The sequence below is a fragment of the Lipomyces oligophaga genome, assembly GCF_038497815.1.
Source record: "Lipomyces oligophaga strain CBS 7107 unplaced genomic scaffold V1516scaffold_7, whole genome shotgun sequence".
NCBI classification, from domain to species: domain Eukaryota; kingdom Fungi; phylum Ascomycota; class Lipomycetes; order Lipomycetales; family Lipomycetaceae; genus Lipomyces; species [Lipomyces] oligophaga.
Window position 1 is genome coordinate 272,285 of NW_027117791.1, and position 14,897 is coordinate 287,181.

At 43.7% G+C, this 14,897-nt stretch overlaps 6 protein-coding genes across 6 annotated transcripts; 4 read left to right on the forward strand and 2 right to left on the reverse strand.

The window, feature by feature from the left end:
* The first annotated feature begins 152 nt into the window (after positions 1-152).
* On the forward strand, positions 153-1,895 carry V1516DRAFT_679657 (mediator of RNA polymerase II transcription subunit 1-domain-containing protein). The gene is made up of 2 exons (XM_066922970.1): positions 153-395; positions 448-1,895. Exons 1-2 carry the CDS (start codon positions 271-273, stop codon positions 1,739-1,741), a joined length of 1,419 nt encoding a protein of 472 aa, XP_066775586.1. The 5' UTR covers positions 153-270; the 3' UTR covers positions 1,742-1,895.
* Positions 1,896-1,924: 29 nt separating this feature from the next.
* Positions 1,925-2,901, forward strand: V1516DRAFT_696916 (transcriptional regulator TACO1-like protein; the record flags this gene model as incomplete). The annotated part of the gene is made up of 3 exons (XM_066924061.1): positions 1,925-1,956; positions 2,077-2,373; positions 2,430-2,901. The coding sequence occupies 3 exons, from the start codon at positions 1,925-1,927 to the stop codon at positions 2,899-2,901; spliced, it is 801 nt and encodes a 266-aa protein (XP_066775587.1).
* Positions 2,691-5,697, reverse strand: V1516DRAFT_509106 (STE like transcription factor-domain-containing protein). Its single transcript, XM_066919135.1, has 3 exons — positions 5,302-5,697; positions 5,156-5,255; positions 2,691-5,108 (listed from the first exon to the last, which is right to left on the reverse strand). Exons 1-3 carry the CDS (start codon positions 5,504-5,506, stop codon positions 2,954-2,956), a joined length of 2,460 nt encoding a protein of 819 aa, XP_066775588.1. The 5' UTR covers positions 5,507-5,697; the 3' UTR covers positions 2,691-2,953.
* A 2,067-nt stretch (positions 5,698-7,764) lies between these two features.
* Positions 7,765-8,716, forward strand: V1516DRAFT_679665 (uncharacterized protein). The gene is made up of 3 exons (XM_066922971.1): positions 7,765-7,867; positions 8,002-8,132; positions 8,187-8,716. Exons 1-3 carry the CDS (start codon positions 7,850-7,852, stop codon positions 8,290-8,292), a joined length of 255 nt encoding a protein of 84 aa, XP_066775589.1. The 5' UTR covers positions 7,765-7,849; the 3' UTR covers positions 8,293-8,716.
* Positions 8,717-10,128: 1,412 nt separating this feature from the next.
* V1516DRAFT_696917 (tRNA A64-2'-O-ribosylphosphate transferase) lies at positions 10,129-11,922 on the reverse strand (the record flags this gene model as incomplete). The annotated part of the gene is made up of 6 exons (XM_066924062.1): positions 10,129-10,271; positions 10,533-11,013; positions 11,064-11,279; positions 11,335-11,530; positions 11,577-11,727; positions 11,784-11,922. The coding sequence occupies 6 exons, from the start codon at positions 11,920-11,922 to the stop codon at positions 10,129-10,131; spliced, it is 1,326 nt and encodes a 441-aa protein (XP_066775590.1).
* A 1,361-nt stretch (positions 11,923-13,283) lies between these two features.
* Positions 13,284-14,792, forward strand: V1516DRAFT_627790 (uncharacterized protein; the record flags this gene model as incomplete). The annotated part of the gene is made up of 3 exons (XM_066919813.1): positions 13,284-13,461; positions 13,759-14,103; positions 14,524-14,792. 3 exons carry the CDS (start codon positions 13,284-13,286, stop codon positions 14,790-14,792), a joined length of 792 nt encoding a protein of 263 aa, XP_066775591.1.
* Between the last annotated feature and the right edge of the window lie 105 nt (positions 14,793-14,897).

Sequence of the window (14,897 nt, forward strand, 5' to 3'; positions counted from 1 at the left end):
TCATGACAAAGGAGTTACCTCGGCGTTGTCAAACCCTTGTCTACGTTAAGTGACTTCGCTTACATAAGTATATAACTATTATTATGTAATATGTTCCCATCTATTCTTTATGTTGTCCAGATATATGTTAAACTGAAAGCAATAACTAGCATATATCATATATGCATTTAGCATTTGATATGCTCTATAGTATATAATATATAATACATATCTCATAGATCAAAGGTTTCATTTCATACTTCATTCACGGCATATAATATATATAAATCAATGATTGGTAGTAAGAGGCCGAAAACCACAGCTAAAAATGAGATTCAAACAGTTATCGATATGATTAGGCAGCGGCCGGGAGCAATTTCCGAGTCCGGGATTGAGCGACTTGCAAAATCTTATGGGTGGGTAAACTTGTATTCTGTCAAAGGGAGGATGAAGGTTCTAACAAGTCAGACTGGAAGTGTTCAAAGAAGACACAAAGGATGGCAAGCGGATAAGTCTTGGAGGCCGAATTGTGCTTGTTGATATCGATATGATTTTTCCTGCTCGAAAGATTGTCAAAGTCACAATGTCGCTGGCGAACGCACTATCCGCTGATATGGCACAAGAACAGGCGGCCGTGGATGGCATTCTCCTAGCCGATCTACAATCTCCCACACTCGACCGATTCGCTAAGAACTTAGATAGGATAGCGCGACAGGATAGACTGTCGACCGCTCAGATAGACAATTTCCATGCCGTCGCAACGCTGTACCTGACTGCATTGACAAAAATATATAAACATGAGCTCGAGGTCGGCCGGGACGCGGAAAATGAGGGCCACGGGAAGCCTATTATGAACGGAGATGGCGTTGTCGGACTTTCTATATTGTATTGGACAGATCGCCATCGAGTGCCAAGCTCGAAATCGAATCGGTATCGTGTGCTTGTCGAGATTGATGAGTCTACAGGATCTCGTGGTGTGGTTCAGACAAATGCATATCTCGATCCAGAGTTTGATTTGGCCGCAAAACCAACGATGTGGCAGGAGCCTGATTACACCGGTCTGGAAGACCAGGTAGCTGGTTACGTTCTAGTTCTTGATCCTCCAGTCGCGGTTCCGTTTTACGACGCAGCGATCCTCGATCCGAGTAGTGAACTCTCTAGTGAAATTTCAAAGTCGACTACCAGCACAAATAATCCTTTGTACTCGTCACGTACTGTTTTCGACTCTGCTGGAAATTCAATTTTATATAGATTCTCACTCGCAGCGTCGCCTGCTGCAGACATGCAGATCGTCGACCGCATTTACATTTCTCATCCGCGTCAGATTTATTCGGTATTTGAGATCCTGCGGCAATCTTTGTTTACGCAGTCGTTGTTAAGTAGTGTTTTTGCTCCTCGCTGGCTCACCCCACCTCCGTCCCCGTCCACGTACCCGTCACTATCAGATTTTCTCTCTACATCGGTCCCATCCCAGGTGGCACCTTCAAAGGTCTCAATTAAGCTCCAGACACTCTATGGCCAACCTTCAAAACTCAGCATGATTATTCCTACAAAATCCTTCACCTCTGCGCCTGCTTCAACAGCCCTGTTGACCAGCTTTACGGCTCTGATCCAACGCAACGCACTTGTTAAATGTACAAGTCTATCCGTCAACGAGCAATCAGAATTTGCGAACAAATCACAACTCGAATCTTCGATTGAAAATGTACTTCAAACGGCTGAGGATCTAGGAATCATGGCTCACTGGCTCCGAGAACAGTAATTTTGTTACTCATATCAAGGCGGTCGGGTACAATTTTTTTGTCTGCAATATATTGCTGTTACTCGGATTATACCCCTTGTATTACATACACGTGATATTTCGGCGTGTCGGCTTAATTCCTCTTAATTTCCTTTAATTTCATTTGATAGGCAGTTAGAGTGCATTAAATTGCATTATTTAAATATGAATGGTCAATTGTGTCGGGGTGTGGGAAGGTTCTGTCTTGCTGAAAGTCATCTATATCGCGTTGACAGCCAGTTCAATGGCATTGGGAGTCTGCTTGGACCTCTAAAGTGTCAGAGCAGATGGCTATCGGAAAGCTCAAAACTCGGGAGCGGACACAACAAATGGTCAACGATCAAGCACACTAAATTTGCGAACGATGCTCAGCGTGCGAAAGAAATTATTAAGTACACGCGTGGGATTATCTCTGCTGCAAAAGTCGGTGGTCCAGATCCTGAGAGCAATGTGCATCTATACAATGCGCTCGAGACTGCTAGGCGGAACCATGTACCTAAGAAAACAATTGAGAGTGCGATGAGACGTGCGATGGGTATCTCTGATTCAAAGGGTAAAGTTTTAGAGAATGTCACGTATGAAGCTCTTGGGCCCGGTGGTTCGGCTATAGTCATGTATGTATTCTGCCAACAATCCTTACAGTTCGTATCGATTGCTAATGAATATTAAGTGAATGTCTCACGGACAATAAAAATAGAACGCTATCCAGTGTTCGTCAGGTGTTCAACAAGCATGGTGGGTCGCTGGCGCCTTCCCTTTTTTACTTCCAGCGTAAAGGTGTTATTCGACTCGTCAAGCTCCTCGAACCTGTTTCGTTCGATTTCGACACGCTGTTTGAGCAAGCCCTTGAATGTGGTGCCGAGGACATAGAGGTTCTCGACCAGGATTATCTTGAACCAGATGACCCTGACTACGGAAGCCCGGTCTACCAGATCCTTGTAGAGCCAGCCGAGACAGCGCGATTTGCGAATCGAATGCGCTCAGAGTATGGGTATGAGATTAAGGAAATGGGGATCGAGTACGTGCCCAATAAAGATACACTTGTCCAGCTCGGCGAAGAGCAAGGTCAATCTATAGGCGCGGTTATCCATGATCTTGAAGAGTTGGACGACGTCCAAGATGTATATACAAATGCAAACTGATTATCTTACACTACACGGCATTTAATTTTTCGATTAAAGATTAATTTATTTTTCACGAGTAGTCGCTCTCTGCTTCATCCTCTATCTTCACAGTCCCAGAAGTGTCGTACGTATCATACGGCCCTGACTGAAATCGCATCGACGTAGCTCTACCCAATTGCGCTTTATGAAACCCTTTGACGTCGTCCTCTTCATCTCCTTCCTCTTCATCTTCTTCGCAATCTTCTCCATCATTACCGCTCTCGTCTCGTCTGCTGTATCCGTCATGAACCTCGTCTATCCCATCTACTCCACTAACTGCGTTGACATAACCGTTATATCCATAACTATTCCCTCCTTGTATTTCGTTGCCAAACCGCTGGAAATATCGCATTTCGTTCTCCATCTCAGATCCGTTAGCTTGTTGGCTACCTACGTGCATATGCACATTATGCATGATTCCACCGGACCCACGCGATGGAGTTGCACTACTCCCCCCTCCATTCAAACGCTTCTCGCCATAGCTGCTGGGCATCTTTTCGTGTGTCCGAACATGCTGCGACAAATTGTCCGACCGCGAAAATCCTTTCCCGCACACTTTGCAAATATAAGGGCGCTCCTTTGTGTGTGTCCGCACATGTCGCTTCAAGTGTTCCAGCCGTGTAAACATTCGCCCACAAGATGATATAGGACAGGTATGTGTCTTTCGATTACTACCACTGCCGCCGCCGCTGCTAGACTGTGAACTCGTCGCACAAAGCGGGTACGGTCGAGCTTCTGAACGCGCCTTCTTGGCTGTCCTGAATGGCCGTCCATCGCTCATTACTTGATATGGCATCTTCAAGTTGCTCCCTGTGTACTGCAATTGCTGTTGAAGCATGTGCGACTGCATCTGCAATTGTGATACCATATTCGGACTACTATAACTTTCATACTGGCCGGGCGTATAATTATCAACAACATATTCGCTTTCGTTGTCGTACTCGTCCTCTGGTGAGCCCGAGTAAGGCTTATAATCTCTATATCGTGGCGTGTTGCTTGACCGATAATTCGGTGACTCGCCAATATTCATTACTCGATGGTACTGTGGAGTCGTGTCCCCACCATAACTTGAACTGCTTGGCGTATAATACTGGCCAACCCCAAATGAAGATTGCCGCTTTCGCTGCTTGTAAACAGGTGAACCATTGATAATGTGCACAGGCTGATTCAGTAACGGATTGTTAGAATAAACTCCTCGACCCACGGTGTAGACTGCGTTGTAATCCTGCGCATTGATGTAACCGTGATCTCCAGCAGTACGCATCATAGAGGCATATTCGTCATCGTAATCGCCGTCATATGCAGAATTGCAGTATTCGGTGGCCTCGTAGTCTACACCAGAGTGAATTGAATGCTGTGTATCAGGTGTCATAGGCTCAATTCGCGATAAGGCCACACTATGCACATCGAAGCCGTCATCAACACCATATGACTCGTACGATGGTGCTGGTGAAATCGCATAACCCATGCGCTGCGTCATCTTCATATTAGCTGCAGGCATAAGAGTTCCACCAGGCGCATCAGAGTACAGCGATGACATACGCTCCGTCGCAATACTTCCGGCAACCGCAGACAGACTCAGGTCGTCCACGTTCTGAATACCACCAGTCGTAGCCGTGTTCGCTAAAGCTTCAGGTGAGATTGAAGTCAAGCCTGCGGTTGCAGAGGTCGGACCGGAAATTGGCACCGGAGGGGGAGCCATGTCCCAGCCCAAAGGACCTGATCCCATACTGTAAGCATCCATCATCCGTTCGGCAACAATTGAGGATGACGCTGATTGCTGAAGCGCCTTCATGAGCTGCTCAAAAAGCGTCTGGCTGGGATCATATTGGAACGACAGGGCAGGTTCAGAAACTGCTTCTGTGGTGGCCTCTTGGTTCATACTTTCACGCTTCAAATCACGCTCTAGTGCGTCTAGAAAAAGACGATCGTGGGGAACACTAAACCAGTTGAAAACTTTCTGCTTCTTTTGCGTTCGAATGCAATTGTTCTTATAAAGCAACTCAAGAAACGTAGATTTTGGTTCTTCCAGTAGAGCGTCGTCGTTACCTGGTTTTAGATTCCGCAAATCAGAGAAAATGCCTTCCTCAAACTTTTTGGGGTTCTTCACCGGTCTACCAAACGCCTGGAATCGAAACGTCAGACACCTAACAATATCTGTTCCGGTAATGTAAAATACGCCTTGCCTATCTACTGTAAGATCGTGTCCGTAACCTAAAAGTAGAAAACTTACCACAAAACGCAAGTGACATATTCCTGCGTAGGGAGCTGAAAACGGTTAAACATTTCCTTTGGTACCATCTGCGCCGGCGCACTAGCAAGAAAGATTTTTACTATACTCGTCAGTTTCAGTGTATCAAGGTAGTCGAAAGTACGTACATTTGTCGACCTCTTTCAGTGACTTGATTGTCTCTGGCGTCAGAAGTTCCTGCGCCTCGGCAGACATCATGAAAGTCTCTGGTCGAGTGTCAGGGACAAGAGGTGTTGCTGTAGCTGTTTGTACGACCGATGCAGTCGCGATAGACAAGGCAGCTGGATCTGTTGTAGTTCGATCAAGTGAAATTGGAAGAGTAGCAGTCTGCATGATAGAAGAATCAAAAGGGAGTATATATATTTATATATGTGTGTGTGTGCGTAAAGGGACGGATCAGATCTAAGAAAATGTGGCTATGGACAAGACTAGAATGAGGTTCGAGAAAGATGTGTCTCAGAGCGGAATAATCAGACCGGAATAAATATGACCCAGAATAGACTATCAATGGAAAATCCGTCGGCGGCTAAAAAGCGGATGAAGGTTCAATCGCGACGAATAGCAAGATGGGGCAGCGTCGTGGGAGTATGAGTCCAAGAGTAAGGTGCGGTAGGACTTTTGCTATTGTTGCTAGGACAGTAGTTGGGAGACCGTAAATGAACAGTTAGCCTTATAATCGAGGGTCCGAGTGGTCGGAGACCACCTGACTAAATGAATGGAAAAATGGCAAGATCAAGACAGTAAACTGCCCTGCGAGGACAGAATTGCGGTCGGACGTCGAGAAGTAGGAGGATCTGCAGTGCAGGCGAGAAAAAATGAAAGGCCAAGAGGCATACGCCTGAAGCTGGAGAGGATGTCAGCTGCTAAATTAGAAGAAAAGTAGAAGAAGAGCCAACAAGTAACCAGAAAGACAAATTTTATTTGCCGAATGGCTCGCAGCAGAGATACAAAGAGACAAGTAAAATAGTGAACAAAAGGGGATAAAGAAAGGGGTGTGGGAGAAATAGAAGTAGAGGAACGAGCAGTAAGATTGGGCGTAGTACAGATGGATACATACATAGAGTGGTAGGTGACTGGTAGTCCGCAGCAGCAGCAGGACACGAAGATCAACGGGCGCGTCTGACGAAAATAGCGCTGTTCAATTATGGAACTGACGAATTTATTCTGTTCTGCTGAATCGATGTGACAGACAAAATCGACACCAAATAAAAAAGAAAAAAAGACGCGATATTGACTGCGGTCCCAAAAGACTGATCGACCTTGCCTAGATTGAGAAGCGAGATACGGGACCTGCGTGGTAGGAAAGAGCAATGCGATCGATTTCTATCCCAGTTCAGTCCGGCTGACACACAAATAGAGGCTCAATATGACGCGATAAGCAGTGGAACCTAGACACTGACTGAACAAATCGATCAATTCTCTTCCAATTGTAAATAGTGAAGGATTTTAAAGAGAAGAGATGGAAAAGATGGAATGAAAGAGAAAAAGGGCGACGACAAGAAAGAGGAGACGAAAGTGAGCGGGAAATAGAAAAAAGAAAATAATTCCGTGCCTGACTAGCTGGAAACTTTAATATCTGTACAGTGCAGCAGCTAGTGTGTATGCTGCTGAGCTAGCGGAAAATGGCTGGACGGGTGGGTACAAGACGATAACTGAGCGGTGATATATTATATGAGGGTGCCGGATATGCTGCTGTTGCATTTGTTGTGATTGGCATGCATTGGCAAGCGATTGCAGCTCTCGCTACAAGATCTACTCTGATTTCTATTCTCATGTTTCTCTGTCTTTCCGTTGATTCAATGAAATACGTTCGCCATACGATGCAGGGAAACACACCTGAACCTCTGAACATCCACGTAGGGCTCATTGCCAAATCCAGTTTAGCTCCAGGAACCGCCATCGTCTGCGGTGCAGGGCTCAAGGTGTTCGTGCCGTGCCGTTGATCAATTCACGTGATCATCATGTGAACAGGCTAGGTTATGGCTAGCTTTGCTTGCAGAAGTGGGTTGATCAGAGCAGACTACGGCTGCAATGGCAGTGCGAAATTGGACACGTTAACAACAGCCAAAGACGCGTCTGAACCCACAATATGCGCGCAGCCGAGCAGCTGCAGGACTGCAATATTGCAGATTCCTGGTTTCACGTAGATCTCGAGCCGATCTATCAATGCTCTATCTGCATACCCTCACCTCATTTACGGCGTATCTACAGAGAGATTGTAGCGCGGCTCCAGCCAATCACAGCGGCCTGGGCTTATCGGCCCTTGCCCTGGAAAGTTATTGAATATCTAGGACGAGAGTACGATTAAGCAACAGCACTCATTTGAGAGTCAATTTGGCTAATATTCGACCAATTTAATCTTCATCGCCTGTTAAATTAAGTCAGAACGGAACGAAGAATATGTTGGAAATCCGTTGTATCAATCAAAACACCTTTGGAGCGCAGTTATGGCATAAAAATAAAAGTATGCATGAATTGTTCCCCATACCTCAAGTGTTTGTGCACCGGCGAGATAACCGACCGCCCGCCCCGTGCCGCTTCCTGCTGCTCACTATCGTTGGTTTGTCTACCGTTCTTTCTTCTCTCTTTTTACTCTTTCGGATTTCTTTGGATTGCTCCAGAAATTCTCTCTCTTTTTTGTTTGGATTTAATTTGCATTTGCGTCATCAGATCAACATGAAGCCTGTTATTTCGGTACGTTTGACTTTTGGACTAGTTTTTAGATCGCTGTTGCTGTTACTCTCGTTGTTGTAACGCGAGTGTTGCACGTTTATTATCTATTCCATCATCTGGCGAATATGCGATTCATTATCTAACCAATCTTCCAGCTCGGATACGCCTGGTGTTGCACTGTACTCTCCGTCTTTGGCATTGTCATTCTTTGCGCGATTGCTGGATTCTTCCTTGGAGGCGCTGAGACCTTCCTCGGATCCATTGAAGACCCTCCTGCTGGACAACCGTATGTTATAACATATTCTTCTCATTCTGCTCTTGTATAATACTAACGATTAAGTGTTGCTGTTAATCTTTTCGGTGGCGCTATTATCTACGCAGTTTTCCTTGCCTTCTGCGGATGCCAGATCGTCTTGCACCGACGACAGTCCCGTATTGAGCTGTAAATTGCGTCATTAGCTCACGGAATGTTTGGTGTTTTATTCGTTTCTTTTGCACAAGTTTGTCTCTGATGGCCGGCCGGTTTTCCTTTCATGTCGTCATGTACGCTGATTCGAGCGTATGCAAAATCATATTGGCTCTTGGTCGCGACTTTTTACTGTCTTAGACTAGGTGAAAGCTGATGGGACTTGTTGTTTTGTGTGTATTTTTGGGGGTTTCATTTTCTTTCTACATTTTATTTGTCCATGTTATATATGGGGGCTACGGTTGAATTAATTGATAGACGTTTTCATCAGGCATATGTAGTTGACGTAGAGCTCAATAAGTTTTCAGTCATCAACTTTGTTCTAACAATTTTCAGCTGCTATTGAATCGAGCATGGGATTGCAAGAGCACGTTTATAATTTAGCGGAATAATGTAAAGTTGGTAAAAATCAGGCACGGGGTAAAATTGTTATAATGATAATTTGAACAGCCTGTGCATGGATTTTCTACACCTCAGCCCGTTAAAATATCAAAACGCATTAAGACAATGAATCGTTTGGTTCGATGAACTTATTTTCGAATATGTTTCTGGAGGAATCAGTCCATTTCAGTTGAGTATTTTATTTTAGGCGCTTCCAGGTCAAAGTAGCGATAACTTCTTTGGTCGTTTGATAGTCGACCATATAGACAAATTTTCATCAGAATTGACAACCAATTGCCACAAAAATTGTCTATTTTGCTTGATTATGAGCACTAAAATCCGCTGATAGGGCGACAAAAAGAAACCCGCTTTTAAAACTGCCATCGCGTCCCACCGTTCTTCCCTAAGCTTGTCCTGGTGCTGTCCAGTTCTAACTAGTATTTGGTTTGCTGGCGACATCTATCTACTATTGGTAAAAGCGATATCGATGACAGACAGACCATGCGCAGCAAACTGTTGAGGCCCGTCATAGCAAGGTTGACTCTGGTTTCGTATATATGATAGAGAGTAGCGTGCGAAGAAAAGTAAAATTTTGTGCGATGTAATGGAAGATAGCAGCCGTATTATATATCATCATTCGACAGTGCCAGAGTCACTCTAGTCTTACGATATAGAATTCTGCATGCCACGCTCAACCTAAGGCTGAGTCTCAGCTATGACAGGATTGGCCCCGGCTAGAAATTAAACCTCAACTTGATGCATTTGTTTGTATAGCTTTGAAATTGAAATCAACCAGTACGGCAAAACATCAGCGTGAATATTTCACAAAGACAAGCTCTGTAGCACAAATAAGATGCTGTATCAAGTGGTCACTTATTTTTAAGTAGTAATTAGCCAGACAATAGACCATGCGGACCAATACAGGATCCTCGCAGCTGCGATCAGCATCACTAAGCCTGCAAAAGCATGGCTCAAAGTATACTTGCCGTGGCAAAGTTTCTATTGCAGTCAATAAAAAATAATTCTTTCTCAACTGATGTAACCGCTGTGCCGCTATACTGTGGTTGCTGCGAATAATAATGAATTGCGTTGAAGGATAGAGCACATATCGTCTGAAAAATCTATAGTCTAAATATCGACCTGAAAAAATTATCTGTCGGACCAATTTTCAATCAAATGGAATCATGTATGACGGAGATATGATTCATTCCAATTTGAGAGTACACCAACTCGAGCAAGTTATTGCAAGACTCTGCCTAGCCAATTCAAGAAGAACTTGAATAGTCTGTCATTGTAAATCAATTGACGACTGAATAAAGTTGCAGATGAAGAAAGGAAATTACAAAAATTCCAGTTTCTGAACTATAGACCCGTTAAAGCAGGCCAATTCGAACGCTATCAAACGGACCCGGTCAGTCGAGCGCGAGATATTGTACTATTGCCAGCCCATTAGCACTGCATTGACAGCCTGTAGAGATGCTCTACTAGGATTCACACGGACTTGCGTGACAATTGTCGTAAGACGTTTACGAATCATGTCTTTGGTTATTCCCATTGCCTGGGTTTTGTGATTGTGATCTGATAATCTCGGTTGGAATGTGTTTAGTTCGGGTTTCAATTCTACCCATTTAGTGTCTTCTTTCTGTTTTGATAATATTGAATCTCCAGCTGCCGGTTGTGTAGCTGTTGATAGTATTATTCCTGCCACATATTTTGATTCAATTGACCCGGCAATTTTTGTAGATTCTGCTTCAGAGTGTCTTGTTAATTCTGCACCAACAGAATGAGCTGATATCCCATCCAAACCGCACAAGCCCGGACAAACGCCTCCAATCTCACCCGTATCTGTCTCTCTAATAGCTTGTCCGCTTGGATCTTCGTAGTAAACCGTCATGACTGCCAATGCAGTTGCAACATTAAAATCGGATCCCGAATCACTTAGGATAAGCAATTTGATGTCAAGCGTCGAACAATACGCCGTCCGTCGAAGAAAATCTAAAATGTCCACGAGAGATTTCCGGAATATTTTTGAACCGCGCTTGCCCGCTGGTATAGATTCTTCAAATATTTTTGCTGATGGCTGTGCAGGCAACATCAACGGCACCATAGATAGGTTTATGATTATATCAAACTCCGAAATATTTAGATCTGGAGTTGGATGGCCAATGTAAATTTTAGTAGGTTCAATATGGCAAACATTTAATGTTACCGTCTGATCCTCAGCTTCAAAATCTCGATTTTCTATCACCGAATCCAATTCCGCGTCCGTCAATGATAACAGTAAATTCCTATTTTTCCAAAAAATGGCCGGAGTGATAACCTACTAATTAGGATCCTATCATCACATACTGAAATCAACCAAATACATACAGATGCCCATTCTTCATGGTCGTCTGCTGCGCCTTGAACATAGACGTATCCGTTTGTCCTAACAGACCCATCGAGAGCGAGCTGAGATGCGGTACATAACACGATTGGATAGACTCCGTCAAGCGACGGAGGAGAAAGGTCACCATGCTCAGGCGTTACCCATATAGGTCGTAGTGGTTTATCGAGTTTCACCTTGTCAATGTCAATTCCGGAGTTCTATTTGAACGTTAGCTTATCACTATAGATATAAACCAATTTCAACATTGCATACCACTAATAACTCTGCCCATCCGGGAATCCTACAGCAGATCTGGTCATGTTCAGACCGAGATACCATTCCTGGAGGAGTGTAAAGTTCCACGACTCCAAACAAGACAGCATTTAAAACACAGCACCAAATTGGAATCGTTTTCGATAGAGCATCAGGCATTCGTTTCCCTCGGCGAGTCGAGTCCACAATAATGATTCTATTAGATGTCAACCAAAGAATTTTAGAGTTTGTGTTATATTCACCCCTTATGCTCCATTATTATATCAAGAAGATGCAAATTTATCCGCCTAATACTGAATCCCCACTGTCCAGTATGTCCATCCGTACTTTTAAAATACACGGAATCTAAAATATCCTCCGGTCGTATATACCATCTGCCACATCGCTCGTTGACTATTCATCAGCTATTGTTCAAATAGGCCTTATAAACGAGAAATTCAAAATCATACCAACAAGGGGAAGTCTGAATGAACTGGAAACGTAAGACACAAACTCTGCGTCCTCTGAAATCGAATGCAGCCGATTCCGAATGCTTCTGGATTCTTTTCGGAGTTCTTTCGAGATTTGCGAAAAGGAGTCGTCTTTCATGTTGCATTGCCCTGTTCCGGTCCACAAATTCATAGTAGTGTAAAATACAATAATCCGATTCAGCGATTGAAAGGCTTTTGTGAAAGTATTGATTTTTAGTCAAGCTATTCAGGTTCGAATAGGATCTGATATGGTGATTAATAAAAAAATACCTGAGATGAGCGGAAATTGAAATTCTGGATTTGAACGAAACCACAATAAGACGCTTCCCAAATGGTTCGATGAAAGAGGTCTTTTCCTAAAATATTGTCGACATAAATGTAAGCTCGAGCAAAGATGAGTACTTTAAAGGCAGTTAACAGTTGGAATAGATATGAGCACGCCAATCACTGCTGAAAAAAATCTGTGTTTTGAAAGAAGCTTTAATAAGAAGCAATTTGTGATGAGGAGTCAGTATAAAGACTATTTTAAATGGAATAGAATCCTATTTAAACAGGTTTTCTATAATGCGTAATTCACTATCAAAGAAATACTAATGACGGAAAAAACTGTATAATGTAGCACAATTTATTGATAGACAAATCCATCAGAACAGCTTGTGGTTATACGCAAATTCTGAAAATCAGTTTTCTAAACGACGATCCTAGGCTTGGAGTTGTTCAGCAAAAATGAATAGTTAATGAATCGAAAATCCTAATGAACGTAAAGATTAAATAAGCCCGAATTTTATAGTGAATGGTTTATGATTATGTTTCTGCTCATCAACGCAGTCAATTGAGAAAGCGAACTTTCGGCGAAAAGTTATAATGTGAAGAAATTTTTGTGATCCTTAATTTCAGTGAGATGAAACTGTTGACCTAATAATTAGAAAGAACTGCCGCAGATTTCAATCGCAAGTCTGAACTGGAAGGAATCCTTGATCTGCAAAGCTCTTGATGGAGAAGATATTCAGGAATCCTATGAGATGAAACTCTATTGAAAAATGTACGGTCAGAAACGGCCTTTCATACAAATAACTTTCGACCAGAACCAATTTTAGTAAAATAGGATTCTTGTATCCGAATACCTGAATTTAAATTCTTACAGGCAGTCTTAGAAGAAATTATAATTCAGATTCCTCAGTCATAAAAGACTCAAACAAAATTATACCTTAAAGTAGACCGTGACGCTAGAAAGATCGACCTAAAGACATGAGCCTTTGCAGATCATGAATCTTCCTCTGTAAACTATAAGCGTATTTCTGCATAAAAGATATTGGAACTTATTTACCATATATGCCTGATTAGGGTAATTTCACTTCAAGCCGCAGTACCCCGGATATCTTATCATACTGTTCCAAGCGAGTGAGAATCAAGAATAGTAGGAGCATTATTTAAATTTAGGAGAGACATAGAATGAGTAGTATATCCGAAACGACGCGAATGAACGGAACGAGACGCCAGTTTCCAGTTTTTGTGCGAGTAAAGACCTGCGGACACTCGCAGATCAGCTGTGGTTTGACGACGACAGAACAATGCTGTTCGTGCATGGATCGGCGGCCGGCCAGCGCGACGGGGAAATATGACGTTTATATTGACGGCGAGGGGATTGTAAACGCTGGTACGCGATGGCAAATGTACTGTACGCCGTGTAAGGGTGAGTTGATTTGCGTTCAATTTCGGAAGGATCTATTTTAATTGATAGAATATTGGGATCAACATGAAGTATCAGCTGCGTCTGTCGGATCCGTTGCGCCGTCATTTGTGCCACTGGTTCCACAGATTAAAACTTGTGGTCATGCAGCAGCCGGATGTGTTCTCTCTAGTGTCGACCGGTGCTGTTCATGCATGGATAGTCGTCCTGTGTCGGAATCGGGCAGGTATAGTGTTTACGTGGATGGCCGCGGGACGGTTGAAGAAGGTCGACGGTGGGATAAATATTGCGGTTCATGCCGTCAGTACTGGGATTCCGTGAGTGCAGGTTTGCCATCAGCGGAGCCAGCAGCTGTAGATCCGGCAACTGTGCGGCGAATTGAAGAGGAGCGTCGAGTGCGCAGGCGTCGTCAGATGAGAATACAGAACGCATTTGGAACGCTTGAAGAAGTTGCGCGCGATGATTATGTATCTCCAGTAACAGTTATGTTTCAACGTGCTGTGGATTGGCATAATCGTATGCAGCAGCGTCAGGAGGAAGAACGGCGGCGGATTCAGCAGTCCACACTCAACAATCAATTCAATCAAATCGATGGAAATAATCATATCAGTGAAAATGATAACTCTGACTCCGATCTAGAAGTTACTTCAGTGCCTGACCTTGACGATGACGCTGAAAGACATTTACAAATGGCGCAACATGTGTTAGAGCAGCAACGGAACGAGCGAGTTCGAAATTTTGAACAGAGCCGAGTTGAACTTCTCACACGAGAACGTGAACAGCATGTACAACAATTACAGCTCTTGCATCAGAGACGGGCCAATCAGAGCGATGTGCCTGATCAGAACCAGAGTGATAATCAGATATTGTTTGACGAAGCTTTAGCTCGGCAATTACAGAATGAGGAGATAGCTGATGCCGAGCTAACTGAACCAGAGTCGGTATCCTCGACAATTCAGAATGCTGTAACAACTACCACTGAATTGATTATATCAACTAATGAATTGGTCAGATCCACTACCGAATCAGATGCGCACACCGATTCTCTCACTGGTGGTCAATCTATCCCAACCCCCCTTGAAGCTGAAAAATTAATAATCAACGCAGAGTGTCGGATCTGTTTTAGTCAGATTGCTAACATTGTCTTTCTGCCATGCGCACATCTTGCCGTTTGTGAGCACTGTGCAGAGCAAGTAGCGCCGACGCCGATCCGCAACCGGCCCCTGGCTCATGCAGGCAGACTCTGTCCAATCTGCCGATCGCTAATTAAGAAGAAGTTGAAGATTTATCGGGCTTGATCAAATCTGGAATGATTTAGCTGGTTAATAGTTCCAAATAGTTCCAGCATTTAGAGGGAGTGCCTGAATGATTGAGGACGGTACATTGAATTATTTACAACACAC